Source organism: Xiphophorus couchianus, chromosome 11 (genome assembly GCF_001444195.1).
Source record: "Xiphophorus couchianus chromosome 11, X_couchianus-1.0, whole genome shotgun sequence".
Classification (NCBI taxonomy): domain Eukaryota; kingdom Metazoa; phylum Chordata; class Actinopteri; order Cyprinodontiformes; family Poeciliidae; genus Xiphophorus; species Xiphophorus couchianus.
In genome coordinates this window covers 14,086,988-14,099,110 of record NC_040238.1, presented here as the reverse complement: position 1 = coordinate 14,099,110, position 12,123 = coordinate 14,086,988, and the positions used below count along the sequence as shown (strand labels likewise).

The following is a 12,123-nucleotide window of genomic DNA, read 5'->3' as shown; positions in this document are numbered from 1 at the left end:
CACATGAATATCAATGATTTCATAAAAAAGTGACGGTAGCTTAGCTCTGATGAGATAATTGAATTGTTTTATATCATCACCTGCAAAGGAATGTTAAAATAATGGTTATGACTGCACAAAGACTGGCCTAGCCAAAGGGTTCAATGACATCCATATAAACAGGCTCTCAAAGAACCACGGTGCTGGTTCTGTTGGACCTCAGCGTTGACCAGGACTTGTTACTGGAACCACTGGAGAACTGGGTCAGACTCTCCGGTCCAGTAACTGGTTCTTTCATGGTTTTTCATCCACAGCGAGTCACAGTCTATTCATTTTATTCACTAATTATCACCATATTGTCCATCTCCGTGAAGCCACAAAATGGCGTCATGTAACACATTCATGCTAAATGGCTTCCTACTTGCCTCGCACTTTAAGTCCAGAGGACCAAAGCGTTTACACTACAGTCATTCACTCACACTCTGATGGTGAAAAGCTACAGGGCAGTCTGACAGAAACGGGTCTGCCGGGTGCCACCGCGCCCTCTGACCCCCAGCAGCAGGCAGGGTGGGTGAAGTGTCTGCCCAAGGACACGACATCTGGCCTTGAAGCCGGGCTTCAGATGTTCCATCACTGCAGACCTGCCACACCCAGATCCTACACAAACATTTGCAGCCATCTTGTCTCTCAATGAGGAGCAGCTGTGCAGAGTCCAGAACATTAACATTTGTATTTTAATGCAAATGATCAAAACACTCAATAAATAATCAAAACTTACTGTGTGTAAATTGTTATTGACGTTCTAATCCAGTGGTTCCCAAAGTGTGGGGCACGCCTCCTAGAGGGGGCGCCGTGCCATTGCAGGGGGAAGGGAGCGGTATGGATGAACCGCTCCCTGTTACACTTTTGTGTAACTGGTTTTTTTACAAGGGAAAAAAAACCAGTTACACAAAAGTGTTTCACTGTAAAGATGGTTTGTAGTGTGTTTTGTTGCAACCTGAAGTGTGAAATAAACTTCAGTGGAGTTTGAAAACAAAATATGTTTATAGGTTTCTGTCTGGTTCAATGATGTGTGCGCCCAGTTGATTTTCTTCTTTTCTTTTTTGGGTGGGATTTAATGTAATCCATGGGGGGGCCAGAAAATCTTTGGGAACCACTGGGGGACCCAGAAGAAAATCATTTAGAACCACTGTCCTAATTCATGATTTAAATGCTGGTTAAAGTGCTTTTGATAAAGTTTAAAGGAGATATTAAGGTGCTGTGCAGTTACTTGACTAAAACTGGTTCCAGTAATGATTAACTCCTTCATCACTGGAGTTAAGTCATAAACGTGACACCAGAACCCGTCTCCTGTCAACAGATGAATGTGGCGCCTCAGGCATAAAACTGGACCCAAAGATAAGCCTGGCTGTTGGAGCTGATGTCAGAAAAGAACTGCATCATGGGAAAAACAAGATGTTTTGGGGTTTTTTCCACAATGTCGTTCAAGGAAGCAGAGTGTAATGTGAGTAAATATCTGGTCTCAGCTGTACATGTTTCAGACCATGAAACTATTTTTAAATATAAGAAATGCAAAATATATTTGCAAGTATGAAAAATATTCTACGAACGACGATGGCATTTGTTGAGTGAAAAACTAACCAGCATTTCCCCTTGATTTAATAGAGCAGGAGAAACGTGCTGGAGGAAGAGACCGAATACTTATAGTTTGTATTTGCATCGCTTGTACCATGAATGCAAATTCAATTAAAACAATTTACATTTTAATGAATGAATGTTTACTCCAACCAACAACAAAAAGTATAAAGTCCTTTATTTTGAAATCTTTATTCTGAACCATTGAACAAGAATCTTTTATTTTGAGAAGCAGAAGAATGAACATGTTTGTGTTTCACTCCCACCTGACCAGTGAACAGCCCGGCTGTCAGGCGGGTCTGTTCACAAAGAACATGAATGTTTGGTTTGTGAACAAACGAAACTGAAGATTTCATGTTTTACAGCCAGAGGCAGAACGACACCATTTCATTAAGGGGAGGGAGTTTATGCTCTGCTGTGGGAATAAAACTCCAGTCTGAGGTGAACTCAAACTTTAACCTGAGAGAAAGTCTCGGTTTAAAGTTTCTGCATCGAGTTTCTTAGTAAAAGTTTCAGACCGAACCATTTGGAGAAACTTCTGCTGAATCTGTTTTTTTCTGCCACCAGGAACTTTCAGCTTCCAGACTTTAGATTTTCTGTTGGCTTCATCAGCAGTGAGCAGAAAACAGCAGGAAAAGGTGAGTTTTACAGACACTGGTTATTTTTACTGGTTCTTATCGTTTTTACTGGTTTGAGATGAGTTTATTCACGGTTTTTCTCAGTGACTAACAAACTGGTTAAAATCGGTCTCTTTGCATTCTGATTGAAATGTTCCCTTGTTTTTCCCTTGAATAAAATAATCATTTAATTAATAAACAATAATCCTGTTAGGAATTTAGAGGCAGTTACTGATATCTTACAGCTCTAGATAGGAACTGTTGGTTTTCATGTTACTTTATATCGGAACAGAGAGCTCCGTTAAATCAGTCGAGTTTATTTGAATAAAACTTTTCAGTAAAAAATCTGTTTAAATGATTTACATCATAAAAACATCACAGTCACCAACTGAAGAACCAGTAACAAACAGGTGGGTGTTCAGTTTAGGTTTAAAGGAACTCAGTGTTTCTGCTGTTTTTCAGTTTTCTGGAAGTTTGTTCTAGATCTGAGGTGCATAGAAGCTGAATGCAGCTTCTCCCTGTTTGGTTCTGATGCAGAGCAGAACCAGACACTACCAGTAGCATCTTGTAAATGTAAAATGCTGAACTGCAGATCATGCGTAGCTGAATCTCTGTCCTAAGGGCTTCAGAAAATCAAGAAACCTGGCTTTCTAAATCTGGATTTGTTTTTGGTGTACGCCATTTTCTACTTTTGAGGATACGTACACGTTTAATACAGATTCTCTTTAGATAAATGAGACCCCAGAACATGTTGATTAGTTTAGGTTTTTGGTGCTTCTTGGACAGTTTTAGATCAGTCAGAGAACATAACCACATAGTGGACAGACAGCGGAGCACCTTCTCACATAGGCTGCTCCAGCTCCGCTGTCGTAGGGACAGATTCAGGAAATCCTTCCTGCCACATGCCATCTCACTGTACAATAAAAGCTAAATCATTGTTCTGCACTAATCAGTCCAATTTTGCACAACTGCACTGTGGCACACTTGCTGTACATATATTTACATATACATATCTGCATTTTTTGAATCTTTGCAAGGACTGCTCTTAAGTTGTTTTTTTATATTAACAGCATTTCATATTTTTACAATTTATAGCATATTTTATTTTTATTTTATCTACAACTACTACTCAGTGGTAGTTGTTATTGTGTCTTGTCTCTATGCTGTAACTGCGAAGTAATTTCCCTGCTGGGATGAATAAAGTACTTCTATTCTATTCTATCTTCTATACTCGAGCTCCGTCTCGCACCTCATTGGCGTCATTTCAACATCCGTCCGAGGTTCATCCTTCACCTCCAACAACATTCCAGACCTGAGGCCGTAGACCGCTTAGAGGCATCAGCCGTCAGGCTCGTTCTTCCGGGCCACCGCGGCCTTCCGGAGTCACTCAGCCAAACACCACCAACACCTCCACGTCCCAGCGCTCCCCCGCGAACGTCTCAACTCGTCCAGGCCTCAGGTTCCGGGTCGTGGCTCGTCTTCAACGCTCTCTACATGAGAAAGGAATCCCCTGTCAGCCGCTCAGACAACAGCGTCCGTTTCCTCCTCGAACATCTCCGGTGACGTCATTCCGACGCCGGCTCGTGGACCTCCATCGGAGCGTCAGGCTCCTCCCGGATCACCGCGGACTTCCAGAGTCTCTCAGCCGAGCAACACCAACATATCCACATCTCAGGTTCCTCCTCAGAAACTCAACAGCACCACCGCCGAAGTCCAAACATCCGGGGCTTCCGCTTCTTTCTCAGTGTCCGCTTCCTCCTCCAGTGTCTCTGGTGACGTCATTTCCGCCTCCACTCGCACAGATTCCTGACCTCTACTCGCAGCGATAGGTCCCCTAGTGGGAGCCAGGTCATATTACACTCTCTGCCCGCATCCTCTCTGTTTGAGCATCCTCCCAAGCTTCACAAAAATCTTTTTAACATACGTAATCAGAGCGCCCCCTTCTGTCCCTTTCATGTAATAATGCAATAGAACACCCCTCTTCCGTTTCACCTTCATTTTGCCATCAAATTCTAAATGATACGGACGGCCATTGCCAGGAAAATATCTTCCGCAGCGATCCGTTCTACACAGAATCAGAAGAAACCTCTGACTGAAGATGCTCTGCTTTCCCAAATCAGTTTCATGAATAAGATGTTCAGGGGTGGGGCCCCTAGCAGGGGCCCGGATGGGAGGCAGAATAGGACTTCAGGGATCCAAGCTTTTTTATCATGTCTGATGAGAGCTGGAGCTTGGGTTGCTTGTGGGGGTTGAGGTGTCTGGTCCAGGATCGAATGATTAGAGGAGCAGGAGGTCACTGGAGGTAGATGGTAGTGTTACGTTGGAGGACGGACAGGTAATCAGCAGACTGGAGGATGGTAGAGAGGGTATTAGCCAGTATGGATGAACAATCCAGAGGAATCTTCTTGAGGTGGTCTTGGTCACCGGACTGAGGGCCTCGGGCAACTCTGAGGGTATTTTCCAAGGAGCCACGAGGGAATCCTGTAAGGAGGTCAGAGGAAAAAGACTCAAAAAGAGCTCAGAGGGGCTCTGAGTACCATTACTGGAAAACACTCAACTGCTGGAGAACTGGCTGCCCACTCCTCTTATGCTCCAGTAAATGATGCCGAATACAAACAGGTGTGCAGGGAAAACGCCCTCCAGGCAGCAACCTCCTGGCTCCTCCTGGTGGAAAAACAGCAGAAAACACCCCACAAGGCCAAGACTCCAGTTTCCAACAAAAGCTTTAATTTGAAGCATCAGGTTTTGGTTCACACTGAGCGACCATCAAAGGGATAAAACAGTAATTATTCTGAAAAGATTTGAAGTTTAATCTCTTAAAGAACCAATCTTCTGATTAGAAGAGACATAGAAACCATGAAAGCTTCAGGTGGTTCTGACCAGAATGTTACTGTCTGAAAGGCCTTAACCTTTAACCTCTTCATAAGTGATGTCCTCAAACAGTTTGGTCAAAAAAGAGACCTGGTTCCTTTAAATCTGAGTCTCATTCAGTCAACCTGCTCTTCAAAGGTCAGGGGTCAATGTCTGCACAGATGGATTGCCTGCAGTCAGATTGGTGGTTGAAGAAATTCTGATCATTTCCTTCTTTCTGCATCACAGATGTCAAACATCTCAGAAGACGAGTGGAGAGACACAATGACCAAGATCTTTGAGAAGCTGGAGGTTCATCAGTTCAGGAAAATGAAGGAGCTTTTGAATAAATCGGGTTATGACTCACCAACCAAGGTGACCACCAAGTTTAAAATGGAGCTGCCTAAAAACCTAATTCAGACGTTTGGAGCAGAGGAATCCATTCGCTTAGTCAACAAAGCAATGAAGGAGATACCAAGGAATGACGCTGGAGTCCAGGACCTGCTGCGTCCTTTTATGGACAAACTGAAAAAACAAGAAGAAGGTGAGCTTCCAGTTAATGTGGTGTGTATCATGGTCAAGACTGATCAATAACCAAACTCCTGCTTACCTGATTCAGAGGAGAATAAGATCTATGGATGGTGGAGATTTCTGGGTTCACTCTGAGACGGTATCAGAAACTGTTGGTGTTTTTCATTCCAGCTGAGCTTTATGGTCATGGTCAGGTCAGCAGCTCTCCTTCATGAGGGTTAGTCTTTTATTTTCCTTAAGAACAGTTTGTATTTAGTAGATTTGGACTAAATGTTGTGGTCTACAGAACCACCTTCATGTTCAGACAGCAGTTAGCTAGAAGAGACCATGTTTACCATAGCCTGACATGATGCCCCTGCTGGCAGCAGTATGGTATTGTCCCGTGTTGTGGTGAGTTTGTGGAGTATGAGGTCACAGTGTGGAAATGATGCAGATGTTCAGAGGTCATCTTAGTGATCCACAGGTAGCAGGAGAACCCTGCTAACAGTGCAGCATCTGCTCACCATGTTCTAACGGGTCAAAGGACAAATATGTCAGATTAAATACTGTTTTCACCTGAAACGTCTCGATGGGTTTCTGTCTTTTAAAGGTCGAGACACGAGCAGCCAGCCAAAGGTGAGAACTTGTTCCGACACAAATCAAAACCTCCTCACCTTCCGGTCGTCTTAGACACACTCAGCTCTTTAAATGCTTTGTGCTGCTGCTTTCTGTAGACGGATCCTGATGGAGCAGAAAAGCCAGAGCAGAACCAAGGCGCTTCATCTGGACCAGCTCACAGTCCACAGGTAGGACATGTGGAGGCTGCATCTCATTTTGAAACCCTAATTTATTTCATGATGTCAGATCAGAAAGTTAAATTCGTACAGATGCATTTAATTTAAGTTCAATGACAATATCTATTTTCTCTCAGTCCAGTTTATTTGTTTAGCACATTTCAGCAACAGCACAGTTCAAAGTATTTTACATCATAAAAGCATAAAAAAACATCATCGTCAGTGATGGTGAAGACAGTAACAAACATTACATTTTGTCGAGCGCCATCATTACTACGCATCAAAATTATCATTACTACGCATCAGAATCATCATTACGCATCAAAATCATTACTATGCATCAGACATGTTAATCAGCGTTTCAGCTTTTATTGGTCCAAAGCAACTCTACTCTGGTTTTGTCTCTGTTTTTCTGACTTATAGCTAATGAAAACCCAAAGTCTCATAAAATCTAAAATATTACATAGAATATTTTTCTTTTCATGAAGAAAACTGCTGAGTTGACAATTATCAGGCAGTCAGTGAGAAGGAGGGTAAACAACAGAGAGGCATTTCAGAGAGCTGTATCACATCTAATAAACAGAAAGTTTAGTGGAGGGACATTTGTGGTAGAAAATCAGAATCCAGATTAGATCTTTGAATCATGAAGGTCTTCATCTAATAAATTGTTTTGTTTTCCTTTCAGAAGATGTTCAAATCTGATGTGGTGAGTAGAAACCTTGGTGTTCATTAACAACCAAGAGTTTTACTTCATATTTATGTCTGTCTGTCTGAGGTTATTTGTGATCGGATCTGTTTTCATCTTTTCTCTCGGCATCTTGGTCCAGACAAAAACCATCAGGGATCTGAAGGCCGGTGAACATCTGGGTCAGAAGGTTCTGACTGTGAAGGTTGTGCACAAATCTGACCTATACGAAAATCAAACCAGAACCAAGTTTTATTTCCATCTGGGAGTCGCTGATGAGACGGACGCCATCAAAGTTGTGGTGTTTGGAAGCGAGCGGTTTCCAGACATTAAGAAGGACCACTTCTACACCATCAGATATGCCGTCATGGAACATAAGGAGAAAGTTTTGAAAATTGCAGAAATAACCAGGATGTCAGAGACCGGCCCATTCGAAGTTCCCAGAAATGTGGTGCTGGAAGCTGAAAAACTTATTTTCAGTCCAGTTTACAGCATCAGAGACATCCAGAGCCTGGGAGACAAGAAGGAAGTGAGTGTTGAAGGCACCGTGAAGGAGGTGAGAGTCGTTTACTGAGATCTTCTGTCTGCTTCTCATGATCAGCATCCAGTTTTTAGCTGCAGCTTAACTGAGAATTTCAGACTTTTGTTATATCTGATCAAATCGTCAAACCTTCAGAAAATGACATGATTTATAGCGCCCTCTACAGTCCTGGTAAATATTTCACATTTATCTTTTAAATTTACACTGTAAAATGGATCAGGCTTTTAAATTGTAATTAATGACTTCCTGTACTTATGAAATAACACAGACATTTTTAAACACTCTTCTAAATGGGAAAGAGAAGAGAACATTTCATTAATGCAGACCAGTCAAGTTCAGGAAATGGAAACAGGAAAGAAATGTTAAATTTAAACTCATTTTATCCTCATTTAGAGCAACAATTATAACATTTAAACCAACTGGATCTGCCACCAGGACGATCATCTCCCATCATGCACTTGGAGCAGGACGCTCTCCTGCGGTTTCCTGTTAATAACCATTAATAACCATGATGGTAGTTTAAAAGCATCTTCTTTCAGCAGGAGGTCAGACTTCCTGGTAGCTCCCCCTGCTGGAGCGTAGAGGTATTGCATCAGAGTTGTGTTTTACAGGGAACCTAAATGCATCTGACATCATATCTGTAGATCTGACCAATGATGGACAATAAAACATCTGATTATAAAAATGTTAAACTTGCAAAGTGTTCATTTGCTTCCAGAGTCGACTGAATCTTGTGTTTTGGGTTTGAACAGATCGGAGTCATTAAATCCATGGAGATGAGAGCAAAACCGGAGAAGAGAGACAAGCAGGCCTTTGAGCTGGAGGACGGTACCGGGTCCATCATAGTGGACCTGTGGGGTGAAGACACCAAACACCTGAGTGGGATATCAAATGGAGACGTGGTTCTGGTCAACAACTTAAAGACAAACCTCTTTAACAACAGAGTTTCTTTAAACTCCACCAACTCCACCAGAATCACCAAGGTCAGTGTGAAATGAACATTTCATATTTTCTGTTTGTATTTAATTTGTTCAAACTGGCTGTAAGTTAGTGAACTTAAAAACTGAGTTATTGTAATAACTGATAGATGAATGTTAATGGGTTTGAAATGCTGCTGACTTCCTGATACTTTCTGTTTCTTTGGGCTTTGACTTTATTTAGTTGTTCTTGTTTTGGTTCCTTTGGCTTGTATATTTTGATTCTCTTTTCTGCCGCGTTTGCTCGCTTTAATCCTCACAGCTGCAGTGTGTTCAGTTCATTCGACTCGCCTGTTCCTCTTCCAGAGATCTGTCATCCTCACTGTTTGTTCACGTTTCTAGCAAATCCTCTCACATGATTGTCCTACCATCTAATGACCTTCGACCTGTTATAAGTCTCGTAGTTTATAAAAATCAGTAATACTCTGTGTGCCAACCTGTTCCTGCTCAGGTCCAAAGTGCTCTGGTCCAGAGTGTAAACATCACGATCCTGGGGATCAGTAAGGTTGACCTGATCAGTGCTGAGCTGGAGGTTCAGATAAACGGCCAGGTGAAGACGTTGGAGGTTTCCTGTCCCCTCCTGGCAGAAGGGCTCGGTCTCCGCCTGGAGGACGACTTCAGAGCCAAACTACTGGAGAAAGTCCCGTTTCCAGCCGAAGCACAAATACAAGGAAACAAGATCAAGCAGCTTAAAGCTGCAGCCTGAACCTCCTCAGGTTCTGCTTCACATCCACATGTCTTCTGTTGGACTCTGTTGCTGCCATCTAGAGGCAGGACAGAAACGCTTTCAGCTGGGATTTTGCTTTATTTGATCTTGATTATGAAAATTTGTCTTTGGCTTCGGTTTTAAACTAAAAATCTGCTGGAATAAACACCCTGGAGCTACTTTACTTCCTCCTGCTGCATCGTCTTACATTTGGATCATTTTCACAATTTTCTATGCAAGTCAACACTGACTTTGATCTTATTGACCTTTGACCCTTTTCTGATTTATTGGTAAAATCTGAAATAAACCGATGAGTTTGGGAATTTGTCTTTCTGGATTCATTTTGTTCTCAGGCCGCCAACCGTATGTTAAAAAATGTTTAATGTTGACGGGAAATATGACTATCATGTGTAATTGTAACATTGGTAATACTTAAACACCAAATACTGAGTCTTAAAAAAGACAAGCACAAAAAAAAAGCAAATAAAAATAATTTAGATGCTTTTGCACTCCAGTTAAATCCTAATTAAATCAACCAGTGGATCTTAAAACTAGCATGTGATGCTGGTCACATTTAAGTCAATAAAAAAAAAAGACCTAAAATAGGCAATAATAAAATTTTTATTTTATTATTGAACTAAGTATTGTTAGGTTACAAATGTTAACTATTGATTGTATTAATAGTTTTCGAAAGTTCTCCCATTTTCTTTAGTAATGTTTCAGTTTGCTGGCTTGTGGTTGGTTGCTTTTTATCCACATGACGTCAGGATGAACGACGCCCGTCTGTGATTGGCTGCGTGATCGGATCCGTCTCATTGCGCTCAACGCAAACCAATAAAAGTCAATAGGCTGAGCTTTAGTTACGCGTTTAGAGGTTTGCGTTGAGCGCAGGCGAGCCGAGCAGCTGGTGAGGCTTTTATTCTTGACCCATACATGATCAAAAAGACTTCATAGAGGGATCACATTTATGGCGGTACATGTGAACCTGCTCTGCAAGAACTCCTTCCAAATAGAGTGAAAGGTGGAACATGCAATCTGCACCAACGGTGCATTGACTATGCATCTAACCATCTCTGCTGTCACTTTTAATTATGTCTAAAAGAAAAACTATTTAAAATAAGCAAACAACACTTAGCTTAGCCAAGGGGACAAGTAGAGACTGGCGGCTTGCCTTGCTTATAAAACTCTGGGGGAATCCTGAACAAGCTCCCCAACCTTTGGTTCTCTGCAGCTGATACCAGTTATTAATCAGCACCGTGACATGGTAGACGGTAACAAAAGGTTCTGAGGGCTCCAGTGGGGTCTGCCATGGCAAACGCTAATTTGAAGGTGGTGATTTTAAAAAATGATCTCCTTAAGTCGAAGAGAGGATTCTGTAGGTGTTATTCATATTTGCGAGACACAAACGTTCAATAAATACCACGTTCAAGCACAAGGTGGCTCACAAGTGTTCTTGGCACCACGTATCTTGGGCTAAAGGTCAAGGATCAATCTTTTAATTGCATCATCAAGTCTGTGGCACTACATGTTGGCAGAGATGACAACTGATCACCACCTGGTGGCGCTGACTGGCCTGGTAAACCTGAACAGGTTGTGGAAGGGAGCTGGGGGATGAGTGGTGGAGGAAACTGTTCGACTCCAGGATGATCTCTGTAATGCTGCGAGGAAAGTTGAGACATGGAATCAGAATGTCCCGTATTCAGGACCTCCACTGCAGAAACTGTGGCCTGAAGGTCAGCTTTCGGGGTGGGATGTCCTCGCGGACCCCCAAAACAGCTGACAGTGGCCTGGCAGCCAGAAGGACTGTGGCTTCTGTAGTTGGAGTAACAAAAACTGGGGCATGGAAAGTGTTACACCAGCTGCAGCAGAACTAATGTGGCGTGTTGGAGCGTTTTTGGAAGAGAGAGTAAGAAGAATGGAGGTGGATGACAGAAAGTCCGTAACAAGGAATGACCAGAACCAACTAAGTCTGAGAATTTATTAACAAAAACACCCCAACTTTACACTCAAAACACGCCGTCAACAAATCTGCAGTGTCGATTTGATTCCTTCATGTTTGAGAAATCCTTTAATCTCCATGGCAACCACTCAGCTGTTAAAACACCTGAGTGGACCCAGCCCTGCCTACAGGGCGCAGCTCCTCCTCAGAGCTGCAGCTTCCCAGTTTCTGCCTCACAGAGCAGCACTCCGCCTGCGACTCCCCCACTCAGCTCCTTCAGACTAGCCAGCAGCAATTAGCAAACAGCTGGTGGAGCTGCTGTGAAACTGATTCTGTGGAGGTTCTGAACATCATGGTCAGATATAAGATGAATGTCTTCTGCGCTGCAGGGGTCGGAGGTTAAAAAAGAAACCTATAAACCCTCTATTCTCAGACCAGAAAACCTATTATTCACACAAATCCTGATCAGTGAAAATGTACCAACAAAAATCGGAAAAAGTCAAGGAATCAGACCACATTCCAGCGTTTCCTGTACGAGACAAAGAATGAGGAATTAAAGCCTGTTAGCAACTTTTATCACGGCTCCCTGCGAGGAACGTCCGGATTCCTCCGATTTAACAGACGTGCATAAAAACAGAAAACCAAGTGTTACGGCTACTCTTGGATTTTAACAAAAATCAAAAATCAAAAGGTGCCAGAGTAGTTTCTAGGAGGAGGGTTTTCCGACTCATCCAAACCAAAGCACTCGCGGAAAGTTTTCTGGTGGCAAACGGTGACTTTCTCAATGTACAAAAATAACAGAAACACTCTCCGAGTTGACTTTCCAAAAAATGTAAAATTAAACTTTATTTGGTGCGGTTGAAAAACTATTTCACCCCTCGCTCTTTAAC

General features: G+C 42.5%; 1 protein-coding gene across 3 annotated transcripts; it reads left to right on the top strand.

The window, feature by feature from the left end:
- The first annotated feature begins 1,904 nt into the window (after positions 1 to 1,904).
- LOC114152482 (uncharacterized) lies at positions 1,905 to 9,478 on the top strand. 3 transcript variants are annotated; one of them, XM_028030393.1, is made up of 9 exons: positions 1,905 to 2,055; positions 2,182 to 2,252; positions 5,331 to 5,625; positions 6,202 to 6,227; positions 6,326 to 6,397; positions 7,071 to 7,091; positions 7,213 to 7,626; positions 8,364 to 8,594; positions 9,040 to 9,478. In XM_028030393.1, exons 3-9 carry the CDS (start codon positions 5,331 to 5,333, stop codon positions 9,292 to 9,294), a joined length of 1,314 nt encoding a protein of 437 aa, XP_027886194.1. In that variant the 5' UTR covers positions 1,905 to 2,055; positions 2,182 to 2,252; the 3' UTR covers positions 9,295 to 9,478. The 3 variants fall into 3 exon arrangements, with proteins under 3 accessions (XP_027886194.1, XP_027886195.1, XP_027886193.1); XM_028030394.1 differs by lacking the exon at positions 1,905 to 2,055 and having other exon boundaries at positions 2,062 to 2,252; positions 7,074 to 7,091; XM_028030392.1 differs by lacking the exon at positions 1,905 to 2,055 and having other exon boundaries at positions 2,062 to 2,252.
- Positions 9,479 to 12,123: the final 2,645 nt, after the last annotated feature.